The sequence below is a fragment of the Gossypium raimondii genome, chromosome 6 (genome assembly GCF_025698545.1).
Source record: "Gossypium raimondii isolate GPD5lz chromosome 6, ASM2569854v1, whole genome shotgun sequence".
Lineage (NCBI taxonomy): Eukaryota > Viridiplantae > Streptophyta > Magnoliopsida > Malvales > Malvaceae > Gossypium > Gossypium raimondii.
In genome coordinates, this window is record NC_068570.1 from 22,938,236 (window position 1) to 22,962,172 (window position 23,937).

The 23,937-nt window shown below is 33.9% G+C and overlaps 2 protein-coding genes across 3 annotated transcripts; both read right to left on the minus strand.

Moving 5' to 3' along the window:
- Positions 1-4,776: 4,776 nt before the first annotated feature.
- On the minus strand, positions 4,777-12,166 carry LOC105773303 (trafficking protein particle complex II-specific subunit 120 homolog). Of its 2 annotated transcripts, none has more exons than XM_012595066.2 (10): positions 11,618-12,166; positions 11,041-11,244; positions 10,735-10,917; positions 10,092-10,201; positions 9,726-9,785; positions 9,068-9,356; positions 8,647-8,939; positions 6,922-7,799; positions 5,440-6,393; positions 4,777-5,263 (listed from the first exon to the last, which is right to left on the minus strand). In XM_012595066.2, exons 1-10 carry the CDS (start codon positions 12,026-12,028, stop codon positions 5,043-5,045), a joined length of 3,603 nt encoding a protein of 1,200 aa, XP_012450520.1. In that variant the 5' UTR covers positions 12,029-12,166; the 3' UTR covers positions 4,777-5,042. The 2 variants fall into 2 exon arrangements, with proteins under 2 accessions (XP_012450520.1, XP_052488421.1); XM_052632461.1 differs by having other exon boundaries at positions 11,599-11,760.
- A 10,629-nt stretch (positions 12,167-22,795) lies between these two features.
- LOC105773819 (uncharacterized) lies at positions 22,796-23,919 on the minus strand. The gene has a single exon (XM_012595960.2). The coding sequence runs from the start codon at positions 23,720-23,722 to the stop codon at positions 23,195-23,197; it is 528 nt and encodes a 175-aa protein (XP_012451414.1). The 5' UTR covers positions 23,723-23,919; the 3' UTR covers positions 22,796-23,194.
- Between the last annotated feature and the right edge of the window lie 18 nt (positions 23,920-23,937).

Consider the following 23,937-nt stretch of genomic DNA (forward strand, 5'->3'; position numbering starts at 1 on the left):
TACGTTATCGTTTTGTTACGAAGTGGTCACTTTACCGTTAAGCTTCGTTACCTCCCTAATGGTGATCCTACATGACAGTCCAAATGGGTTTTAAATGCCAACTTGGATGTCTTACATGGCAGTCAAAATTAAAAACCTATTTTCATCACAACAACTAGACATCTAAGTTGGCATTTAAAACCCATTTAGACTACCACGTAGGTTTGCGTTAGGGAGATGACAGAGTTTAACAGTAGAGTGGTCACTTCGTAATAAAACGATAACGTAAGTGACTAAAACGTAACATTTCAAGCATAAGTGACTAAAATGTAATCTAAGGCAAACAAAAGTGACTATTTTTATAGTTTATCCTTATGGTAATACTAATATATGTTAGAAGTTTTTAGTCAAAAGAGTTAGTATCTAAAAGAGGAAAAGAGATGAAGTTGGTAAGGGTTGAAGTTTAAGTCAATTAGCATTTTATCCTTTAATTACTATATATATTTAGGAAAATTTGAAATTAAAAAAAAGTTAGAAACTATATTTTTATTTAAATTATTTAGTTCATTCATCGATACTATTAGTATTTTCTGTTAAAAAGGAATTGCTATTAAATATGAGCGGGGTGAGTAAAAATTAGATTAAACCGACTTAACAAATGGCTTTTAGTCAAGTTAATTATGATGCTTAATTCGATTTTGTAGATGATTAAAATTATTATTTTAAGAGAATCAAAGTGTAAATTTATCATTATATTGATTTATAATTTTAAATTTTAAAGAAACTAAAATAAAATGGACTATTCTTGGGAGGAGCCTATCCCTTTGCACCATCCTTTTATATATATATATATATATATATATTTGAAGTTACAATTTACAATTATATCAATATTTATACTCAAAATCGAATATTATAAACATTGAATCAACTTAATCAATCGATATTAAGTTGGTTTGGTTAGGTCAATATTTTATTATCTCAACTAATCAACTGCTCTCTCCTAGTGGTATGTTTACCGAATTTGTTTAAAAAGTCGGTGTAATGTTTTATTTAAAATATAAAAATTAAAAGGCCATTAAAATAAATCTAAATGATTTTCACAAGAGATAATAGACAACACAGTTTGGGATTTTGAAAAAGAAGAAACTAATTGGAAGAGCAGAGTTAGGATGAAAAGGAAACTGCGCATTTCTTAAACCATGGCCTTTTCTTCACAACAACTTGTGAAAATATCCCCAATTAGAGATTGGTTAGGCCCACCAACACCAAATCCATCTCACTTCCTTATCCATAATCACTTTTAAACATTTTATTACAACTTAATTAGTGTTTATTATATTTTAAATGAGAATGAGAATCAAAATTAAATTATTCTAAACTTTAAATTTTGTATTCAAATAAAAATTACAACGCCCAATCTTAAAAGATTATGTGATATAAATAAATAATCTGTCAAAATTTCTCATTCATCCTATTTTCACTTAATTATATTCATAATTGAATAACCATCAAATTATAAAATACTACAAAAAAACTTGTATTGAAACATGATAAAAAAAAAATACTAAATGCATGATGAAAAGAACCAATTTCTTTTATAAAATAAAATAATAGTAAAATGCAAGGTGAGAAAATATTTTAAAAAAAATTAAGGTTTAATGGTGTAAAAGGCTCTTAATTTTTTCAAAAAAGTAATTCAACCCCTTTTTTTTTTGCGCTGGATTGGGTACTTGAACTTTTAAAATGCATCAAAAGACCCTTAATTTTTTCAAAAAAAGCAATTAAACCCCCTTTCTTTTTGCACTCAATTAGGTACTTAAATTGTCAAAATGCATAAAAAAAATACTCTTTAACCTTTAACTTTAACAGTTGAATTGTCAAAGTTGAAGACTTTTTACAATTTTAAGCCAAAATTAAATATAAAAATAAAGATTATACAATTTTTTCATCTTTAAGACTTAAATTGCACAATGGAAAAGGAAAAAGAAAATTTGTGTGCTCTAATTTTATTTTAACAAGTTAAATATAAAATCTAAAACTTAAAACCATTTACTTTGATTTAATAATTAAAATTATTTTAATTCCCATAATTCTTATTTTTGAAAGTTGTTACCAAATGTATTTAATAATTTTCCTCTACGTATATTTCTTTTCAAACAAATCGTGCAATGTTAAAAGGAAAAGAGAGAGAGAGTAAAAATGGGCATCTAATTTGGTTCAATTATTAGGGAATTTTGGGGCAAAAAAAATGCTTTGGGTTCTTTGGAGAAATGCTCAAATGTGAATCATTAGGGGGTAAGCAACCTACTTTCATTGAATAAGAAGATGCTTTCTTTTCTTTTCCTTTTTTCCCCTTTATTATTACATGGCTTTTCAATCAAATGTTGTAGAGATGGATGTGTTATTTGATAAAACAATAATAATTGACAAGATATAAACTTTTGAAAGAGTGAGAATTACTTGTATTATTAATCTGAGAGGTAAAAGAAATTCGATATTTTAAGTAAAATCTTAGGTTTGAGTCTTTAGATTAAAAAAATATGGACAGAATTTTATTCTTTTGTTTAAGGTCTAATATGACTTGATTCAAAATATAATCATGACTTAATATGATTATCGAAAATCAAAACTTTTCAAAAAAGAAGAAAAAAAAAAAAAGGGTGAGAATGTGCCTAAAACTTGGAGAATTTATAGCAATGGTAGCTTTGGTCCCCCACTTCCCATTTCTAGCTTTATGTTCCTTTTGAATTGCCCCTCCCTCACCCCCTTTCTTTCAACCTCAAAATTAGGCTTTGTTTTCTTCATGGACCACAATGGCACTTTTAAGCCACTTGCAACTTGTCTTTGGTCTCTTCACTTCACCATCAATACAAAACCATGATTTAACAATATCAAGGCTAATGACTTATTGATACTGGTCAAAAATTTTCGATAAATTTAAAAAAGAAGTCAAAATATGAAAAATTCGAGTTTAAAAAAAGTGAGCTAAAAACTTATTTAATCTAAAAAAAAATGAATTTATAATAATCCAAAATGATTAAAGTCGAATTAGAATTTATATCCGCAATAATTTGAATTGAAAAGAGCCTAATCTAATTCCATCGATTTGCCACCTCTAAGAACTTAGGATTTAAGCTGTGGTGAAAGCATGCAAAGAGCAAAAGAATAAAAATAAAATGGGGGAATGAAGTGCACTTCCTACTTTCACTTTAAAAAACTTTTTGCTTAGCTTACCAAAAAAAAAAAAAGTTACTAAACAGAGTCCTAGATGCACAAGGGAAAATAAATATCACATATTAAGAATGGGTTTGATGATGTTGTGTTTTCTTTTGTTTTTTGGTGGTAATATTTTATTTGTTCTTGTATCACTTTTCTCTTATGAAATTACGAAGATATGATGTCACACCATTTTCTTGCTTGAGGAAACTCACAATCTTATGGCCTAAATGGTACTATTAATGAAAACTGATGTTGACATAACCCATACATGCTCAAAAATATCTATCACATGGAAGCCATGGAAAGTGATTGACTAGCAATAACAAGCTTTGAATTAATTAATCTACTTAATCACCTACAAGTATATTTTGGAAAAAATAAATCATTAATATTTTTATGATTTTTCATCAAGGGCAAGATATATTCAATTGAATACAACCAAAAATTTATTAAATTATATTGGTGAAACTAATTATATTTTATAGCTTATATTTGAAGAGAGGAGACTTTGTTGGCAAATATAACACTTACTAAAATAGATTAAGATCTTAAATATGACTCGAGAAATTTTCAACAACTCAATAGACGTGCAGATAACATCCTTAACAAATAAGAGATGTTGCATCAACCAATCACTAATCGACTAATAGATTTGTGGGCATCAAACGAGAAATCATAGAATCAATTAAAAATATTAGATCTTGACAAGCTTTCTCTGTTACTTAATTTTATCTATTATAATCTTGGATCAACTTCATACCCTATCAAAATATTGACTTAAAACTGTCAGACAACTTCATTTACTTTGCAAATTACCAACTATAATCCTGGTAGAGGCAACAACAATCCTCTTAGAAATGTGTATAAAATGAATTGTGAACATATAAATGTATATTATAGAATTTGGCAATGTAATTGAGAAACAAACAAGTGGTAAGAAGAAAAATTAATTGATGTTGGGTTGGTAAGGGAAGAGGAAAAGGCATAGATCAAAGAGGGCTAAGCCAAGTTAATTTAATAAAAGCAGATTTGTTAATCATATGTGGTGTTTAAGTTCATTGAATCAAATATTCGCAATGGTTGATTTCTCTTGCACTCCAAAAACTTGATTTTATATGAGAAAACATTAAACTTAAATCTTGATTTTACATAGGTAGTACTTTTGCCTCGTTTAATACAAGGAAATCCACAACTTCTTTTTAAGTAAAGAAACTTTTCTTAAAAGAATCCTACATGAAATTCACAAAAACTAAATGATAACTGGACATAAAATGATCAAACTTGGAATAAGTCAAACAATTTGAAATCATCCGAACACGAAATATTTTCATTTCAAGAACAAATCATATCATAAATTTAAGCTTGAAATTGAATTCACACTGTCAAGAGAGGAATAACTTTTGGAATTTGATGGCAATGCAAACAACACAATTCACGTTTATTAACTCTTAGTGACTAGTAAATTTTTAGTCCAACAAAAACGTAATTCACGAATCACAGTCATATGGGCATTACTGCTTTTTTTTTTTTTTTTTTGGGTCCAAATCCTTCGAATTGTGACAATAGAAATGAGGATAATAGTTAAAATAAATGGAAATATCAAATATATTTCACAAAATCTATATATATATATATATATATAATGAATAAAGAAATCCAAAAATGGATAGATAAGTAATCTTCATATCTTCTCAAAAACATGCACTCAATTTGTAGGGTAACTGGATTTTGAGAAGCGGATTAGGTTTTCTGAGATAGAAGATCAATTTTGGTGTATAGGGGAAGAGAGCAGTGGTTTAGGAAGATCACTTTATGAAAGCATATGGAAAAAAAGAAAAATGTCAAGCAGTCCCAATGACACGAACATGGAAAGGAGGTCCTCGACAAAAAATAGGCTCGTCAGGCGATTCACATTTTGCTCTCGCTCTTAAAACATCATTTGCGTCGTCGATTACAGCAGCAGCAACCATGGTGTACTCACCTGGGACAAGGAAATACAGAAAGAAACTATGTTTGCTTTCTTCAAGTGGAGGAACCTCTATGGTGATTCCACTTAGAACACCTGATTAACAAAAACATGGTTGACCTCTCAGTCGAAAACACTAATTTGACTGTTCTTAAAAAAAACAGAGCAAAAGTTCTTTATGAATTGCCCAACAAACTAAAAAGAAATTGATAAATCAGATAGGTTTAAGTTAATGGCTAAAATATGATACCATAAAGTGAAAAGGAACTAACCGGCCCATAAGACAGTTGCCTTCGTGCCCTCAACACAATTCTGTCCTGCTACATCTCTGCATGTAACACTAAGATTCATTTTGATGGTTTCTTTCGTGTTATTCCGAACTAGAACTTCCATTGGAGTCATATCATGTTCGATTACAGAACTGTTTGACATAGAAGGCTGAATATTAATACTAGATTCTTTTGGTGAATCAAGATTTGCAGCATTTTTAGAAACATTTCTCGCAAGCCTAAAGCTAAAAGTCAGAGGATCTGGCAATAGTATATCCATGATGGATGATTGAAGGGCTACTCGTATAGCATCTGTGATATTCAGTTCTCCACAGCTGTTCTGCCCTGATTGCCACCTGACTTTTATTCTGGAAACGAGGCTCTTAATGGAAGCATTTAGTTCAGATTTTGTATTTCTTTCTGACAAACTAGAATTTTTACCACTGGTGGACTCGTCAAGCTGCAGATCTTTTGAAAAGAATGAATCATCAAGAAAAGGTAACTTAAAATGCTCAAGTGGTATTAAAACCCTTGAGAAGTATTCTCTGTCAATTCTTGTTTTGGGATAACCATATTCAGCAGCATAGTCAACAGAAACGTTGTCCTCATTGCTTGGTTTTTCCAAGACAGAAACACTTACTTCGAACACCATATCAGTTGGATTAGACATCTCTAGTTCAAGAAAACGTAATCCCCAGCTTCCTCTAAAGGGATCAATCTTCACTAATCTCTCTATCTTACTTCCATAGCCAACAGCTTTATTCGAAGGGTTACCGTCCACATTAGCCGGATTGGAAGGACCCTTGCCCACATATGCAGGAATCTCCATGGAAAGCAAACGAGCTTTAACAAAAGACAAACCTTGCAAAACACAGATTTGTAGTGGAACAATCAGACGCCTTCCTGGGGGCACAGATGTTTTGTTTTTTTCAAGATCCCTAGCATCTCCAAATGACCCTGAAAAAGAACAGACTTCAACACTAGGAAAAGGCTGAAAGGATAATCTCATTCAAAAAGTTCCAACATGCAGTTCAAGACTGATGGAACTATATAAAGAAGTTGCTAATCATCCAAGTCAAATGAACTTGATTATGTCAAGCTTCCAAACAAGTGGCACATGCTCTAGTGAAGATGTATTAGAAACTTGGTACAAAATCCAGCCTACTAATATTACTGAGAGGGTTGATAATGGATACACTTCCACCTTAATGCAAAACTACGAGCATACGAATAGTTAACTGCAAAGAATGGGCTTTGCTATGTATCATAGCTGCTAGTATAAATACTGCAAGGCTACATTATAGGGGAAACCGTAGATCATTCCATCCAATCTACAGGAATCTTGCAAAGAATATATCCAAGAAACTTGGAAACACAACATCACAGTAAATGGATCAACGGGATATTGGCAGCACAAGGAAAATGTGGTTCAGTGTTATGAGAGACACAGCGTCTGATTTCACCATATAAATTTCACAAAAATACCTGCGTAATGGACCAACAATGAGGGGCAACATCCGTCCTTCACAGTTCTACCCATACTACCGGAGGCACCCTTACTAGCTGCAGTATCACTCTCGCCCAAGCCAAGCTGCCAGGCTTTCAAGGTCAAAGGTACGGTCACTTCTGCACCAGGTTTCAATGGAAGAGCAGACTTTAGTTTTTCGTATCCAATCGAGATGACAGAATCTTGGTTTTTTCCAGATAGTGAAATGTGTGCCTGCTCAACTGCAATTGTGCCAGCATTAGCTAGATTTATCCAAACATCTCGAATTTCACCTTCATATAAAACAATGGCACCATCACCACCTACAACATGCGACACTAGCAATGGCAATGGAGGTATAACAGAAATATTAGGTACAGACACATTTTTCAACCTTGGCGACCCACAGCATCGAAAAGGGTCAGAAAGCACAAGTCCTTGTGCCGCTCCAAGAAGCAAATTATCAACATCCCTAAAAAGGTGCTCAGTAATTACACCAAAACAATGAACAGTGCATCCTGGAATCTCCACCCGTCCAACAGATGTTGGGATTCCAGATAACATGATCACCTCGGATGAATTAGTTGGGAGATCTACACTAAGGGGAAAAGCATCAAAATTCCCTGATTGCACTGAGAGATAGATGTTGTCGACCTTTAAATCAAATCCACAAGGGTTAGCTAATTCCACAAAGACCTGAACTGGTTCCCCAACAATCCAAACCAAATCTTGCTTGCCATTTTTTGTTGGCTCTCCCTTGCTAAATGGTGTGTAGATAAAAGGTCCTGAAGGAGCAGATCCTGCCCACCAATCTTCTCTTGCTGGATTGCGTTTTACAATGTCCATTTGTGAGGGATGGAGAGGAAAAGAGTATACCCTACATTCATAGAAAATAATATCAACTTTTTTGCATACTGGGGTATTAAGGAAGTGGGAGTCAACAGTTTCTTCATGATTGACAATAAGCAAATACATATATCTAAGTAAAATAATAGATAGACAAGGAAAGCATGCTGAAAAAGCCTATGCAAAAACTAAGAGAAAACATAATGTCTCAGCAACTAACTATTATTAAAAATCTCCACATTTAAGTGCAATAGAAGCACATAAACTTGATAGTGGAAGTCAATAGTTTATCACAATTGACGATGAGAAAATATATGAACCTCAGCAAAAGAACTTGATTGAAGGAGAAAGTATGCAAAAAAAAGTGACACAGAAGCTTAATTATGATTTTATAATAATTAATTTTATTATTTTAGTTTTATTTCAGTTTATTTTATAACATTTAGTTTAAAGTATTATTTATATTTCTTGGGCAACTAGGATTACTATTTCTTGAGGATTAAGTTTAGGGTTAATAATAAAACTTTATTTGCAAGAAAGTCTATTATATGTATGTTGTAACTAATTTACATCAACAATATTTCTGATTATTATATTTCAATTAATAAAAAACTATAGGTTTTCTATAACCCTAAGTTTTCTAGAGTTCCATCTTTCTTTCAAGTTTGTTTAGCATTAATTCTTTTTATCGCTGTTGTTTTTTTCACTTAAACCACACCAAAAAGCTTATGACAAAACTAAGAGAAAACAGAATGTCTTAACAACTATCACAAAAATTCTCTACATTTGAGCACAACAAAAGCACAAAAACCATTACATTGAGGAAATATAATTATCCATCCCCAAATCTAGATAAATTCAAAAGCAATAAGACAAACCTTATGAAAGGTAAGGCTGGGTCAGCACATCGAGTTCCCGAAGGCAACCTTTCAGCTGCACTTTTCAAGGCACTAGCAAGGCCATTTTGTCCAGCAGGTGTAATTAGAGGATAATAAGATCTTAGTAGCCTTGCTGCTGCACTCCAGGCAGCAAGAGGATCTCCTGCACGAACAGCAGATAGAAGTATCTCTCGCAGCACAACCATCTGCAAGGTGCTCCATTGTGATTCAAACAGTGAAACTACTAACAGATGATGCAATTTTCCACTATCAGCATGCCCTGGTTCAATTTCCTACCACAGAAGAAAGAATATATTGATGGTTATTATAGTATGCTAGTTTACAAAGAAAGAACAACTTCAATAAGATTGAAGTGCCTTTATAAAGTTGACAATTCAAAACTTGCTACATAGTTCCATACATTAGAAATGGAATGTTTTGCGATGGATGCTCTGCTCTGAACACGATATGCTTTGGTGGTCATTCCTAGGACCTGCATGGCACTGGTAGCAGCAAATCTATTTTCTTGTTGTAGGTATAACTGAGCTACCTGCCTTGAGAAGAAGGCAGCTTTTCGTTGATAACCAAGAGTACCAAATAAGCGAGCTATTTCAACATATAATATGAGTCTGTCGTTGGCATCAATCAAAGATTTAGCACCATCAGCAGCATTAGTTAACAACTCCACAACCTCCTTAATCAATTTTCTCCTACAATTACCACAAGAATATAAAATAATGTTATTTTAAGAATGCATTTTGACAAGACTTAACACATAAAACTATGTACAAGATCTTGGAATTTATATAGGTCTGTCATAAAAGTGTCTCCACCGTATTCTTTAGAAAATGAATAAATACCAACTATCACATTAACAACGTAAAACAGTAAAAAATAAATGGGAGTTAGGAAGAGGGGGTTGAATGATACAACCAAATTTTCAATATGCCAAGATACATTTCCAATTTATCTAATACAACTTGCAATTTCCCTATAATTTATCTATACCAAGGAGTTATGCATGTCATGTCCACAACTAACTCAATAAAATTATAATTCCATTGAAAATTGAAACACACCTACATAAAAACCTGGCCAATTTCAAGGTAGCTTCAAGTTCAAAGGTAATGGGTGAAACTCTGCATTTAAAAAAAAATTAAAAGAGTTAGTTCTCAAAAAGTTAAAGCTAGATAAATTTCCATTGATTAATAAAATATGTGCATAAATCAAACACTTTTTATTATGCTACACAAGATTAGGCTGACAAGAATAAGGTGCATCATAAAGACCTCATCCAATTTGCTTAAAAGAATATTCAAATGAAAATGGGTACAACACAAACATAAATATAACTTAAAAAGTAGGGGAATAGAGTGTCGATGCAAAAATCTACAAATATGTGTAGTTGAAACTCAAAGAAGGTGCAATGGAAAGACACCAAATACCTCTGAACATTGTCTTGAATGAAGGATTTCCTATAATGCGTAATGACATTATTGTACCGATATCTAACCTCATCCTCTACACCTGTATCCTTCTGGCCTATTTGATCAACCTGATAATAAGACAAATAAATAATTATACAGTAGATGAATAAATTTCATATCATATGTGCAAATATTTTATCTATATTATCACTTGCAGTTATGATGCAAAAGGTCAATATAGCCTAATCTAAAAAACATCAACCCCCTCCCCCTACAAAAAATTAATCCTACCATAGAAAAATAAAAAGATAATATGAAGTACAGAAGGAGGAACAATTTGGTCCTTACACATGGGACAAATCCTCAATTAGGAATATAAAACATCATGAATTCAAATGTGATAAATCTTGGAATTTAACACATAGCACTAAATTTGGTAGTGGACATAACTAAACATGCGTCTCGTTGTAAAACTTTTATGAGACACTTTTCCAATAGAGATTTCCTTAAAAAAACTTAGTTTCAAATTTCAAAAAGTGAGCTGCTAGCCTTATCCATTTGTTTCTGTTCAAGAACATATATAAAATCTAAACAAGGACATTTAAGGGTCCATACAAATATCATAAATAGCAGATGAGCTTGATTAACATCCTGCAATTACCAGTATAGCACAAACACTACCCTCCAATGCCCCAGCATACCAAAAGTAATCTGCAGTCAACCTGGCTAGCTCTAGTGCAGTAGTATAGTGAGCATTTGCATCAACAGGCGATCCTGCTAACAAACAATAATCCCCTATTGTCTTTTGTGCACGAGCAAGTCTTCGTTTTTTAGCCTTGATCACCTGCATTGTTATTTAATAAAAACAAACACATCACACACACACACACTCACACATGCACAAGTGTGCGCATGCCCACGTCCACGCGCTCACAGATTAAAATGCATAAAACACCTAAACATAAACCTCCTCTGAGCTAAGAGTAGCTTGAGAATCTAAAGGTGTCTTCAGAAGAGTTCCTGAAGATTCTGCTTGAAGAACCCACTTCTCAAATTCCATCAGTAATGAAGCAGCGATATCTTGCATCATTGTATGTAGGTGAAACTCCTGCATTGTACGGTCTGCAGGAGGAAACAAAACCAAGTTCTCCCTTTTCTTACCATCATCCAACTGCAGCAGAAAATAAAGTAATTAGATCACGTAATCCATTAAAAGCTAGGTTTTGTTTAGTTTATTAAGATAAACAAATAGTAAACATAATAAAAGGTTTGAAAAACACAAATCATATCATTCTACTATGTTATTCAGACTTTATTCCCTAAAATGCTCGTATCTTACACCCAATATGGGTTATCATACTTCAAATATATACAAAAAACCTAAGCATTCACGACACACTAGAATTTAGGTAATATAACCATTCCTTCGACAGGTTACTAATAATTAGAATTCAAGTCAATTTATAATAATCGAAACCAATAACCAGTTATCAGCATGTGATTCAATGAGAAGTAAAATAGAAACCTTAATTCTGAGAACTAACTTGCGAATCCCCAGGACAAAAGGCGAAGCAGCGTAGAACTAGAGCCGAAGTGTAAATTTTGCAGGCAGCATTGAATTGATCGATGACGTGATCAAGATCTGGTGACGAAGGGCAGTGGCAAATGCCAATCACGGAGAGGAACTTGCGATAAGGCTGGAAATCTTCCCAAGGGCTAGGCGGGGACCCGCCCAACAAGAATTTGAACTGGAGCGAGCCTGTGTCCCAAGGCTGGTGGGCGAAAGGCGATTTCTGGTGCTCCGTGTAGAAGGAGCTGATGGTTGAGAGAGGGATGGTGTGGTGCGGAAGGAGCATGGAGTGGTAATCCCGCAGAAGAGGAGGGGGGACTTTGCCGATTGGAAGGACGGCGATCCGGATCATGCATGATGTCTCAATGCTCACGTCGGGTTCCATTGCCAGATCAGACGGAAGGGGAGGAGAGGCGCAGTGGTGATAGTGTGGTGGTGGGTGTATCAGATTAGGAACATACGAATCGGTCAAGTCGAAGAGGCACCTGAATTTAGTGGCCAAGTACGATTCAGGTCGACAAATGGGGTTGCAGTATTTAATTTATTTATTTTGTTAAAAAAAAATCAGAATATCATATAATAAAAAATAATATTATAATAAACCTAAAATTAAAAAACTAAAAAAACCGGAGACTAAATTCACTAAAATAAAATTAGAAATCTTAAATTCCATATGGGGAAAGTAGGGTTTTTACAAAATAATATAAAAATAAAAATTACCAAAATATTATAACTTTTTTATTTACAAAATATATATAATTTTTTATTTACCAAAATATATAAAAAACAAAAAAACCTGCAAAAAAAATCGAACGATGTGACGGGACCTGGTCACTTGGTCACCAATGGCATTAAGCGGCACTAATGGTGCCAATACCATTGGCACCACCGATTAATAATAGGGGGGGTGGTGGTGGGGGGGAGGAGAGGGAAAGAAAGAAAGAAAGGAGAGGAAAGAAAGGTAAAGAAGGAAAGAAAAGTAAAGGAGAAGAGAAAAAAAAAGAAAGAAAGAAGAAGAAAAGGAAAAGAGAAGAAAAAGAAAGAAAGAAGGAAAGAAAGGAAAGGAGAAAAAAAAAAGAAGGGAAGGAAGGAAAAAAAGAAAAAAAGGTAATTTTATTTATAAATTTAATTTTTTGTAATATTTGTGTATTTAAAATTTATGTTATGTACATTATAGTTATTTTATTATTTTATTTAGCATATATATTTTATGAAATATATTTAGAATGAAAAAATAATGGTATGTACATTGTATGTTGATTAGGGATTTTTTATGAAATTTACTTAGGAATTTGAAATTAAAATTTTAGGAAAATAGCATTAAAAGTAAAATGACAAAGAAGTATGTTTAAGAAAACATAAAATACGAAAAGAAAAATGGGAATTGTATATTTATCGAAAATAATAAAATGCGAAAAAATGTGAAAAATGCACATGTAATAGATTTCAAACATAATAAATTGAAATAATGTAAAGTTATAAAATGAAAAATTACGATATTTTAAAAAAAATAAAATGCGGATAAAAAATACGAACAAATAGCAAGTAAGAGTGTATTAGTAAATTTTTAAAAATTTCGAAATAATTTATACAAATAATTGAAACAAAATGTCTTAATAAATAATATAGTTTTATTGAAAGTAATAAAAATCGGGAAAATAATAATACGACCAAAGGCGGGAAAAGGGTTTATTATGGTTTTTAGCAAAATATTACAAAAAAATACCAAAATATTATAAACTTTTTCTTTATTTACCAAAATAATAGAGGGAAAAAAGGGTGATGGAGGGAAAAAAAAAGGCGGCACAAATATGTGGCTAATTACCTTTTAATCCCTCCTTATTTATTATTTTCTTTTATTCCCCTTAACACACTAAATTAATAAATTTTAAACATGATGCACTTTGAAATAATATAAAATTATAAAAGACTAAGTTTATGATATTTTTAAAGTAACAAAATGCGGAGAAAAAATACGAACAAATGGCGAAGTAAGAGTGTATTACTAACTTTTATAAAATTCAGAAATTACAAAATATTTCAAAGAAAATGTACTGAAATAATATAAAACAATAAAATACGAGAATAATATATTTTTATTTAAAGTAATAAAAATTGAGAAAATAATACTGAGCAAAGGGCAAGGGTAAGGGTTATTTTTTACACCAAATTAATTTAAATAACACACTAGAGTAATAAATTTCAAACATTATGCACTGAAATAATATAAAATTAGAAAATTAGAAAATTAGAAATTATGATATTTTTAAAGTAATAAAATGCGGAGAAAAAATACGAACAAATGGCGTAAGTAAGAGTGTATTACTAACTTTTATAAAATTCAGAAATAATTAATACAAAATATTTCAAAGAAAATGTCTTGAAATAATATAAAACAATAAAATACGAGAATAATATATTTTTATTTAAAGTAATAAAATCAAGAAAATAATACGAGCAAATGGCAAGGGTAAAGGTTTTTTTACACCAAATTAATTTAAATAACACACTAGAGTAATAAATTTCAAACATTATGCCTTTGAAATAATGTAAAATTATAAAATTAGAAATTATGATATTTTTTAAAGTAATAAAATGCGGAGAAAAAAATACGAATAAATGGCCGAAGTAAGATTTTTTTACTAACTTTTTTTTCAACTTGCATGCATCGCAATGGCTCGATTGATACGAAGCGATATTAGACACATATCTGATGCGGCTAATAACGCGGTATGATTTATTATTTGTTAATCAAGAGTTCTATTTATTTAAAAACGATATACGCAGTATATACAAATAAATTATGTTATCGTAATATTTTTTCTGTAATTTTACACTATCAGGACTCGTTCCGAGTATTAAGGGGTCGTGTGAGTGTTTTAAAGATAGCTCCGGATGCACGATTTATGCCGTACCTAGAGCTAGCCGGATTTGGGTCAGTAGCATTGATCCGGTCCTCCGACTTGCGGTTTGATTTATTATCCGCGCTAGTGGAGCGGTGGCGTCCGGAGACCCATACTTTCCATTTTCCGTGCGGGGAGTGCACGGTGACCTTGGAGGATGTTGCAGTGCAGCTTGGGCTCCCAATTGACGGGAGTCCCGTAACGGGAGTATTTTCATTCACCGATCCGGCTGCAGTTTGCTATCAACTCCTAGGAGAGTCACCAGAGGACGGTGATAAATGTTTTTCCGGCATAAAATTTACATGGCTAAAAGCCAAAATATGTGGATTATCAGCGACCTCCACTGAAAGTGAGTTGATGTGCGCTGCTCGAGCGTACATCATGCATATGATAGGGCGATACTCATGCACGATGCAAATGGCGACGCAGTGCATTTGTCGTACTTGCCCTAGCTGATTTCTACTATTAGGTCTATATTTCTTCACCGTTCTAGCAATCGCATCGGGAGCTTTGTCGGGCGACAGAGCCGCAAGTTAAAGACATCGGCGGATGCCTCATACTGCTGCAGTCATGGGCGCTTTATCGGATGTCGTTTTTGGCACGCGTTAGTCACCAACCCTATCTGTATCCACTGCCACTCAGGTGATAAAATATAAATTGTCATTATTTGTAGTCATAATATATATGGTAATGTTACCAACCCTAAACCCTATACTATTTTTTGTAGGTGGACGACCCGTCCAGGCATCGGGAAGTCGAGTGATGTCCCGATATACCGCCTCAAGATTGAACAGCATGCCCGGGAAGGGTAAGCTATTATGCTAATATTTGTGACATCTATTCTATTTCTATATCTTACTCACATGTTATCAGTCGAACTCGTTACAATGTTATTACTCATACAATTTATATGGATGCCATACCGGAGGCCAGAAATTACAAATGTTGTACCCTCGTCTGCACTCGTTGATTCCCACATATGGTGTACTAACACACCAATTATAAATTTCAACGTCGTCGAGTGGTATCACGGTGATCGGTGCTTCGGCAGTTTGGCTGCATCCAACCTATCTCGGATCCACTGTGCCAGTTGGGGGATGATCACGGCTTGACAAAGAGAGGAAAAGTTTAATTGGACTGGGGAATTAAGCATCGGAAATACGTCGCACTATGGAACGATCGATTGCGCCGAATTCCTCAGATGGTTATGGCTACCGACCTGCAACCATCATTGGAGTATACACAATGGTATCATAGCTGCGGGAAGCCGTATTTACTTGGAGGGCAATCACTGTAATCCCCTCTACGTGCAGCAAGTTTGGGGATTAGACGCAGCAAGCGCGCTGGATCCGGATCCGATGGCATATTATTCTTCGCAACAGGCAGAGCCCGAGCAGGACCCCCAGCCAGATCCCGGACAATCACAGTTAAATGTGGATTCACATGGCTATTGTCTGGATTTGGTGGGCGGTGAATATTATCCGAGCTTTGCAGAGGGCGAATACGCCTACGAGTTTGAACTGTTTGGATCCCCCGGCTGCAGTACGGCATGCCCGGCCCGTCTAACACGTATCCGCAGCATTATGGGACTTATGATGGTTCAAGTTCGTCGGCGGCGAACGAGCAACAGAACCTTTCCTCTATGTTTTCCACGCCCTTACGTGCGGATGATGAGGATGTTAGTCGTTGCCCAGGCCGTGAGCGTCGACCTCCGCGTAGGTATACCCCCCGGACAACACCATCGAACCATCAATTTTAGGGGTTTAGGGTACTTTTTGTATAAATTTAATATTTGTATTTTAGTTATTGCTTACTTCTGAATTTTATGTATAAATATCCATTATTCTATTTTTTCATTATATTAAAGCTCAATCGAATTATGAATGCCTCTATTTTCGATATAATCTTAATAATTCTAAATTCGCACATGGTATTTTATAACTTAATCTGCAAACAATTTGGATACAATTTAAGCGTAAGCATTAGCCGAATAAAAAATTTATTATTAATAAAATTACCTTTTATAACAATATACATAAAATTTTTACAGCATTAGCTCAATTTCGACCCGATCCCGACGACTGCCCAACATGAAAGTTTCGGTTAGGGCATTTATTCCGGCTATGACCACTTAACCTGCATATTCCACAACGCTTTCTGTCAGATTTCTCCCTAATATCCATCTCATTACGGATTCTACTTGACTGCGGACGACCCATTGGATTCCTCCGTAGCCCTCTGTCTGGGACAAGCTCGAAAGTGATCAGCGGCACCTCCCACGTAGATAGGTCCGGCAGGACGGGGAACTCATTCTCCTAGACACGCAATGTGCGCTCCAGCGTGTACACATCATCGACATATTGTTCAACATCAAGGTTGACTTTAGCACACGCTGCCACAAATATGCGCACAGGGATAATGAAGTGTTTTGAACTTCCTGCACTCGCACCGTCTGTTCCGGAAATCAACTCCATAGGACCTAGGTCGACGAATGATGTTCTCAGTAACTCGAAATGTTTCCAGTCGTCGTGAATATATTTCAACGTTCATTGACCTCACCAACTGACGGTTTACGACCATTGCATCCCGGACATGTTCGACAAACACATGTCCCGCCTGAATCTGGTCGACTTGCTGCTGACCCATTCTTGGCATCAAAGTAGCTAGCCTGTAGAAAGTAGCAGAAAATACCGATGCAATCGGAAGATGACGTGTTTTCAACAAGACAGCGTTGATCCCCTCGACTAAGTTTGTGGTCATGTGGCCATAACGAGCCCCCGTCAAAACTTTGAGCCCACTGCCACGGCTCTATTGTGCGTAACCATTGTCAGAAAGATGTGTTTGTCTGCCCCTCCATGTCACTCTCAAGTCGGATCATTCTTTGCCGGAAAATATGTGGCTCTAACTCGTACGCTGCATACAAAAAATAAGTTCTAGTAAGTCGATAACATCAAACATTACAACTTATATTGAAAAGATAAGGTTATCATTTACCCATTGCCACGACTTGTCTCTTCCAGTCTGCATTCTTATAATCTTTATGGAAGTTAGACGCAATGTGACGAATGCAGTAAACGGATCTCCACGGCACACCGAAACACCTAATAGCTGCAATTAAACCCTTCCCTCTATCGGAGATGATGCAAATGTTATCGTTCCTAATAACATACCTCCACAGATTTGTGAGGAAGAATTCCCAAGACTCCATGTTCTCTTTATCTACGATAGCAAATGCTATCGGGAGCACGTTTCTGTTACCGTCTTGAGCAACTGCAAGAAGCAGTATCTGTGTATATTTTCCATACAGCCATGTCTCATCCACCTGCACAAGTGGCTTGCAGTGGGGAAATGCCCGCACACATGGATCGAACGTCCAGAACATCCGATGGAAAATTTTTTTTGCCGGCTGTAACTGGTCATCCGGGCCGTAATATGGACTTGTCTGCAACTCAATCACAGTCCCCGGTACGTACTCCTGCATAGCAGCTATCCAACCTTGAAGTTCGTTATACGACGAATCGTAATTCCCATACAGTTGCTCCATCGCCATCTGTTTAGCTATCCATGTCTTCCAATATAAGACTCGATACTGGAATCGTGCTTGCATTTTCGCAATGAGTACCGAAACTTTAATGGTCGGTATATCCTTCACCATTGGCATGATACACGTACAAATAGTTTTCGAATCAAGTTTTCTATGATCTTCTGTCATACGTGTTGATGTGCATGTATGAGGACCAACAAATTTTCGTATCTCTCACATCTGAGAACTTCTAATGAATGCAGCTCGTAAACGCCAATTGCAGCCTTCTGCTGCCTTCCAACACTCCCCAACATATATTGTCGGAGTAGACACGGAGACTTTATAATCCACCGATATCTTCATGCTGTACCGTTTAATGGCATATACGAACTCTTCTTTGCAGCTGAATCTCTGGCCTATGAATAACTCATCATCATCAGATGTTACGGCCAGCCCGTGAGAATGAACTATTTCAGGGTACTCCGAAAACTCAGCTATATACACTGCGTCGGGGTCTATGAGCGACATGTGTGGCCTAGGATTATTGTGTATCACAATACGCCGCATCTACTCCCCGACCGAAGAACCGTTAATGCCTTCATCGTTGTTGACATCTTCATCGTCAATATCATCAGGTACGTCGTCCACATCGGGATCAGCGTCACTATCGACTTCTTCATCCCAATGATCGCCACCACCTTCTTCTTCGCTGGCACCTTCTTCTTCACCACCAACCATGTCAACATCGGGTGTAATATTCAGGTCGATACCCATCCTACCCATAGTTGATTCACTATCAACGTATGATATTGGAGCCACCATCCGCGGTTCTTCAAATTTCTTTCTTCATCAGATGCATTAACATCTTCATTTTGCTCCATACCGACTAACTCAGCAAATAAGTGAATCGGTGCATTCTTCTCACTCCCATTCCCACAGTAGAGCTGACCATTGTCTCCACGTCTTTGTCGTCTACAAGTTCCATTTCGACGAATTTGACCGGATTTGTCGAAACTAGAAACTTGTAAAAAAATTTTGATACCCTTCTCCCACAACGTCTATGAATTTTTGCATTAATCATTGCCTTCATTTCATCGAACGATACATTTCTATTAAATCTCATTGGTATTTGTTGCCGACATTCAAATACACATCCAACACTTGTTGTCAAGATGACTCCGTCGAAATAAATGCATACAAGAAACTTAGCATCCATCTTCAATATTTAATCTGTCAAAAAAATAAAATCTCATAAAAATTCTCGAACGGTAACTAAATTACTTAAAAAATGTTAATGTTTAACCACTAATCCTTATAACTAACACACTAATAATATTAATAATTTTATACGAAAAATAATACACACTAAAATTATTAATTTGGTAAATAAAAATAATAAGTAACCATAATAATAATACTAGTTTTTGCTAACAATAATATTACTAAGTTACATCTTAATACATTATGCTAACTAATACTATTATTTTGAGTTTTATTAATCTTAATAACTAAACTAAAACAAAAAATATTACAAAATATACAAAATAATAACAACAATATAATCAAAAAAATTTTAAAAAAATACCTTCTTTTTCTCTCCTTTTCTCTTCTTTTCCGCAGCAACTCTTATTCTTATTTTTTTTTTGATTTTTCTCCCTTCAGCTGGACAGATCTCGGATTTATAATACGAATAGTGCCGCCAATCAATATGGCACCATTGGTGCCGCCAATGGCATTGGCACCATTGGTACCGCCAATGGTTTTGGCACCTTGACCAAGGTACCGTCACATCGGTCATATTTTTTTTGCAGGTTTTTTTGTTTTTTTGATATATTTTGGTAAATAAAAAAATATATTTTGGTAAATAAAAAAAGTTATAATATTTTGGTAAATTTTTATTTTTTTATAATATTTTTGTAAAAAACCCGGGAAAGTATCTATAATTTTTTTAAAAACTGAATATATTTTAATATACAAATTAAATAAATAATTAAATAAAGGGGAGGACAATGATCCCTAATTACATCACCAGCCTATGATTAATATCTACCTCCATTTTAAATTTCCCGCTGTCACTAATTAATTGAAATGTTCAACTAAATATTGTACAAACCATCTATATAAATATCAATTTAGTCTTAATTGAGTGTGTTAAAATACATTATCTTTTCATTTATAGGTGAGAAGAACTACTGGTAATTCTAAATATTATTTTGAAAAAATTTAATCAAAACTTATAATAAGATTCATCGATTTTACTTTTTTTTCTCAACTGCTTTTTACTATTCTAAATTTAAATTAATGTCAAATTTAATTAAGAATGATATCTATAAAACCATTTTGATATTATAAGTAAAATTGATCCTTCACGACAAAGTTGAGAATTAATATATTCTCAACATTTAGTTTATGAACTTGTAATTTTTCTCATCTTAGGCCTTGAACTTTTTCTTTTCACATTAATCTTGAAATTAGACAACTTTTTTCAATTTCAGTCCATGTAATGACGTGGCCTAAAAATATTTTTTATTAAAAATAGATGGTGATAAGCCATAACCTTAGAATGCCATATCATCACAAGGATCAAAATTGAGAAAAATTGTCAAGATATATGATTAATGTGAGCTAAAAAAAAATTCAGGGATCAAAATGAGAAAAGTTGTCAAGTTTAGAGACTAAGGGCGTGTTTGGGAGGGATTTCACTTGTATCAAGGTTTTTAAATTTCCAAAAATAAATTTACTTATTTTAAGTGAATATATTGGATATTTTCCAACATTGTAAGTAATTTTAAAAGAGATTTCAATAGCTCAATTCCTTTTCAAAATTCCATAGAATTTTATTTGGTTTAATACACATTACCTCTATGAGATAAAACAACTTAAACTTCAAATTTCATTTTTATTTAATTCTAATAATTCATATTTTTTTACAAATATGATGATGTCACGTTGAATATTTTTAAGTTTTTTATTTTAATATAATTATTCTTTTTTATAACTCCTTTTTTTTTCAAGATATCTACCAGAACGAGTCCAATAACTAATCCTCTACATTTTGTAAGCCTATTAAGGGATAGTTGCTGGCCACAAATTTTAAAACTGCTCCATACTCAAGACAAACATTTATCCAAATAAAGCAAATACAAATGCTAACATTTTAAAAATCTCAAAAATTTAAAAATTCTTCATCTAAATACAAAATGTTTCTTTATACCATTTAGTAAATAGGTTGATAGTAAAAAAGAAAAGAAATAGTTTTAGCATTTTATTTATAATCTATATAAAAGCATGGATTTAAAGAAATTTTGAACAAACAAAATTAAATTTTATTATTTATTATATTACAACATTAACATTTAAAAATAACTTTTAAATGAAATCATAATATATTAATTTTGTAATTTTATGATAATATTAATCAAACAATAATAATAAAACAAATTCCAACTCTTATAGCGAGCCATTCTTTATTAGTAATAAATTTGATTTTATTTTAATTAATTTATACTTATATACCAATTAAAACTAAATTCAGCGATGCATTACCATCCAACACTTTCATGTAACATCTTAAAAATCAAAATTTAATATTATTTACTACAATTTATAATTTAAAATTATATATTGAAGAGACGGAAGATCAATTGAAACAATGATGAAGTAATTTTATATATTTATATTCTAAAATAAATTTTATTCAATTTTTAACATTTATTTTGAATTTTAGAAAATTAAAATTTAAGTTGTGAAGGATAAAGTTGAGCAAGCCAATGTTTATTGAAAATGATAATGAGGATAATAGATTTAGGATAAGTTTGGATGGACGATTGGTTGCGGTGCGGTGCGTTTACTTTTTGTCTCACGCTACACTATCGTTACAGTATCTAATCTCACCGCCACCGTTGTTTTTACATTAACCGCAGGTAAACGCACCGTCCGTCCAAACTCATCCTTAAAAAATATCAAGATCGAAAATGATGATAATGATAAATTATTCAAATTTATTTTAAATTATTTTTTAGAAAATTTATTTTATTAAATTAAAGTTAAATAGCTAAAATCCAACAAAAAAGGACAAGATATTTCTTTTGGGCAACTAGTGTTGGTAAAGGCCTAAAGATAGTGAAAAACAGCCATGGGGTATTGACTGTATGGACTTATTGGTGAGGGTCACATCACGAATGGTAATGAGCTGACGTCAGGCTTTTAGGGGAAATACCCTCATGAGAGCACATAAATGAGTTTTGAAGATGTATCCTGCACCCTTAATTTGTTTAGCTACTAAAAGGGAATTGGTGAATCCAGGTTAAATATTTAAATTTAAAATCGAACAAAGCAGCAAGTAGTATGCCAATCTCTTTGCCACATGACTCGGAGAGGGATCATTAGGTAGGTCCAAATCGAAATAGGTTGGATAGTCATAGAACCTGGATTTAAGAATCTTGCAAATTAAGGGTCATTATAATGACTTGTCTACCAATTAAGCACCAAGAGTCTTCCAAAGCTTCATCTCCTGCTGTACCATTGAAACAAAGAACAAAAGATCAAAAATACAGTTTGGGTAGCTTTGATGGGGGATCAATCTATCATCTTTTGATTTGGTTTTCAGACTTCTTCCCTCAGCATTTCCAGAGATCGTATAAAATTCCGAATTGTGATCACTCTAAATACTCTCTCGAAGCAGTAATCTTAGGGTATCGAAACTCCCCCGAAACAACAGCAATAATTAACACAGAAATCAAACGCAACTTCACTAATAAATCAATAACCGATGATACATATATCAATCAAACGAAATTTAGACTAACCCTAATTCAAATGATAACCCACCAAATATATCCTTTTTCCCAAACTAGAAATTACATTCTTCTATAAGGAAATTAAAAAAAAAAACTGAAAAGAGTTGATAGACGAAAACCCAGACACACCTTTGCATTCTAAACCAAGCAAATCAACAAATCTAAGACCCAAGTTACGCTATACAGCATAAAGAACATGATTTGAAAAGCTAAAACCTACTCCTGTTTCGATCTTTCCCCTTGAAAAAATAAGGGATGATCGAAATATAAGAGAGAACCCAAACGATGAAAACGAGAAACTGACACGAATTAATTTCTGGGTATGACTACAAATCGAGCCTTAATATCCTCCTTAAGTCGCTCGTGGCGTCGTCGTTCTTTACGGTAACGCTGATCTTCTTGGTGCAAAACACCGGCATCGGGACGGAACTCGGAGGCGGCGAGGTTATAAAGGCCGACCCAGCATAAAAAGAGGCTGGGACGACCTTCTTATTGTTGTTTGACTTGGTCAGTCGGATCTGGGTCGGAACGGAACCGGGATCAGGACCCAAACGGTTAGTGGAACCCAGATCTACAACGTCAATGTTTTCCTTTTCGAACCTGACGGACTTCTCCGGCGTCGGTTTTTTTAGAACCTCACCGCGTTTGAGGATCTTAACTTGACCCATCACGAGATCTTTAGGCGGTACCTTGGGGCCGGCGGACTGGGAAGGAGGGGAGGTGGTAGGAGACCGAGTTTTACGGTTTGGGTGTGACCGATTCGATCGGTTCGGGTTAAGGCAAAGACTATTTCGTTGTTTCATGGGATTTGGTAGCTTTAAACAATCGTCTGGTTTTAGAACTGCAACACCCATAGCTGAAAAAGAAGAAATTTATATTATATGAACAATCAAGAGAATTGAAAAGCTTTGGAAATGAAATTGGGAGAGGATTTTTAGACGAAATTTAAGAAAGAAGACTCAAATAAAGCGAAATTAAATATTTATCAATAAGAGGAGAAAATCTTGCATTTCATGAGATAAAAGGAAATGAAACATGTAATGCGATTAGGGTTAGAAGGAAAGAGGGA

Bases quoted from the DNA above. Each gene is read 5' to 3' on its own strand.
- LOC105773303 (XM_012595066.2), bottom strand. From the start codon at position 12,028: ATGGAACCCGACGTGAGCATTGAGACATCATGCATGATCCGGATCGCC. The intron at 9,786-10,091 runs GTATTTGGTGTC...TTTTAAATGCAG, and splicing joins ATTCAAGACAATGTTCAGAG to AGTTTCACCCATTACCTTTG. The intron at 6,394-6,921 runs GTATTTTTGTGA...GTTCTTTTTCAG, and splicing joins ATTGTTGGTCCATTACGCAG to GGTCATTTGGAGATGCTAGG.
- LOC105773819 (XM_012595960.2), bottom strand. From the start codon at position 23,722: ATGGGTGTTGCAGTTCTAAAACCAGACGATTGTTTAAAGCTACCAAAT.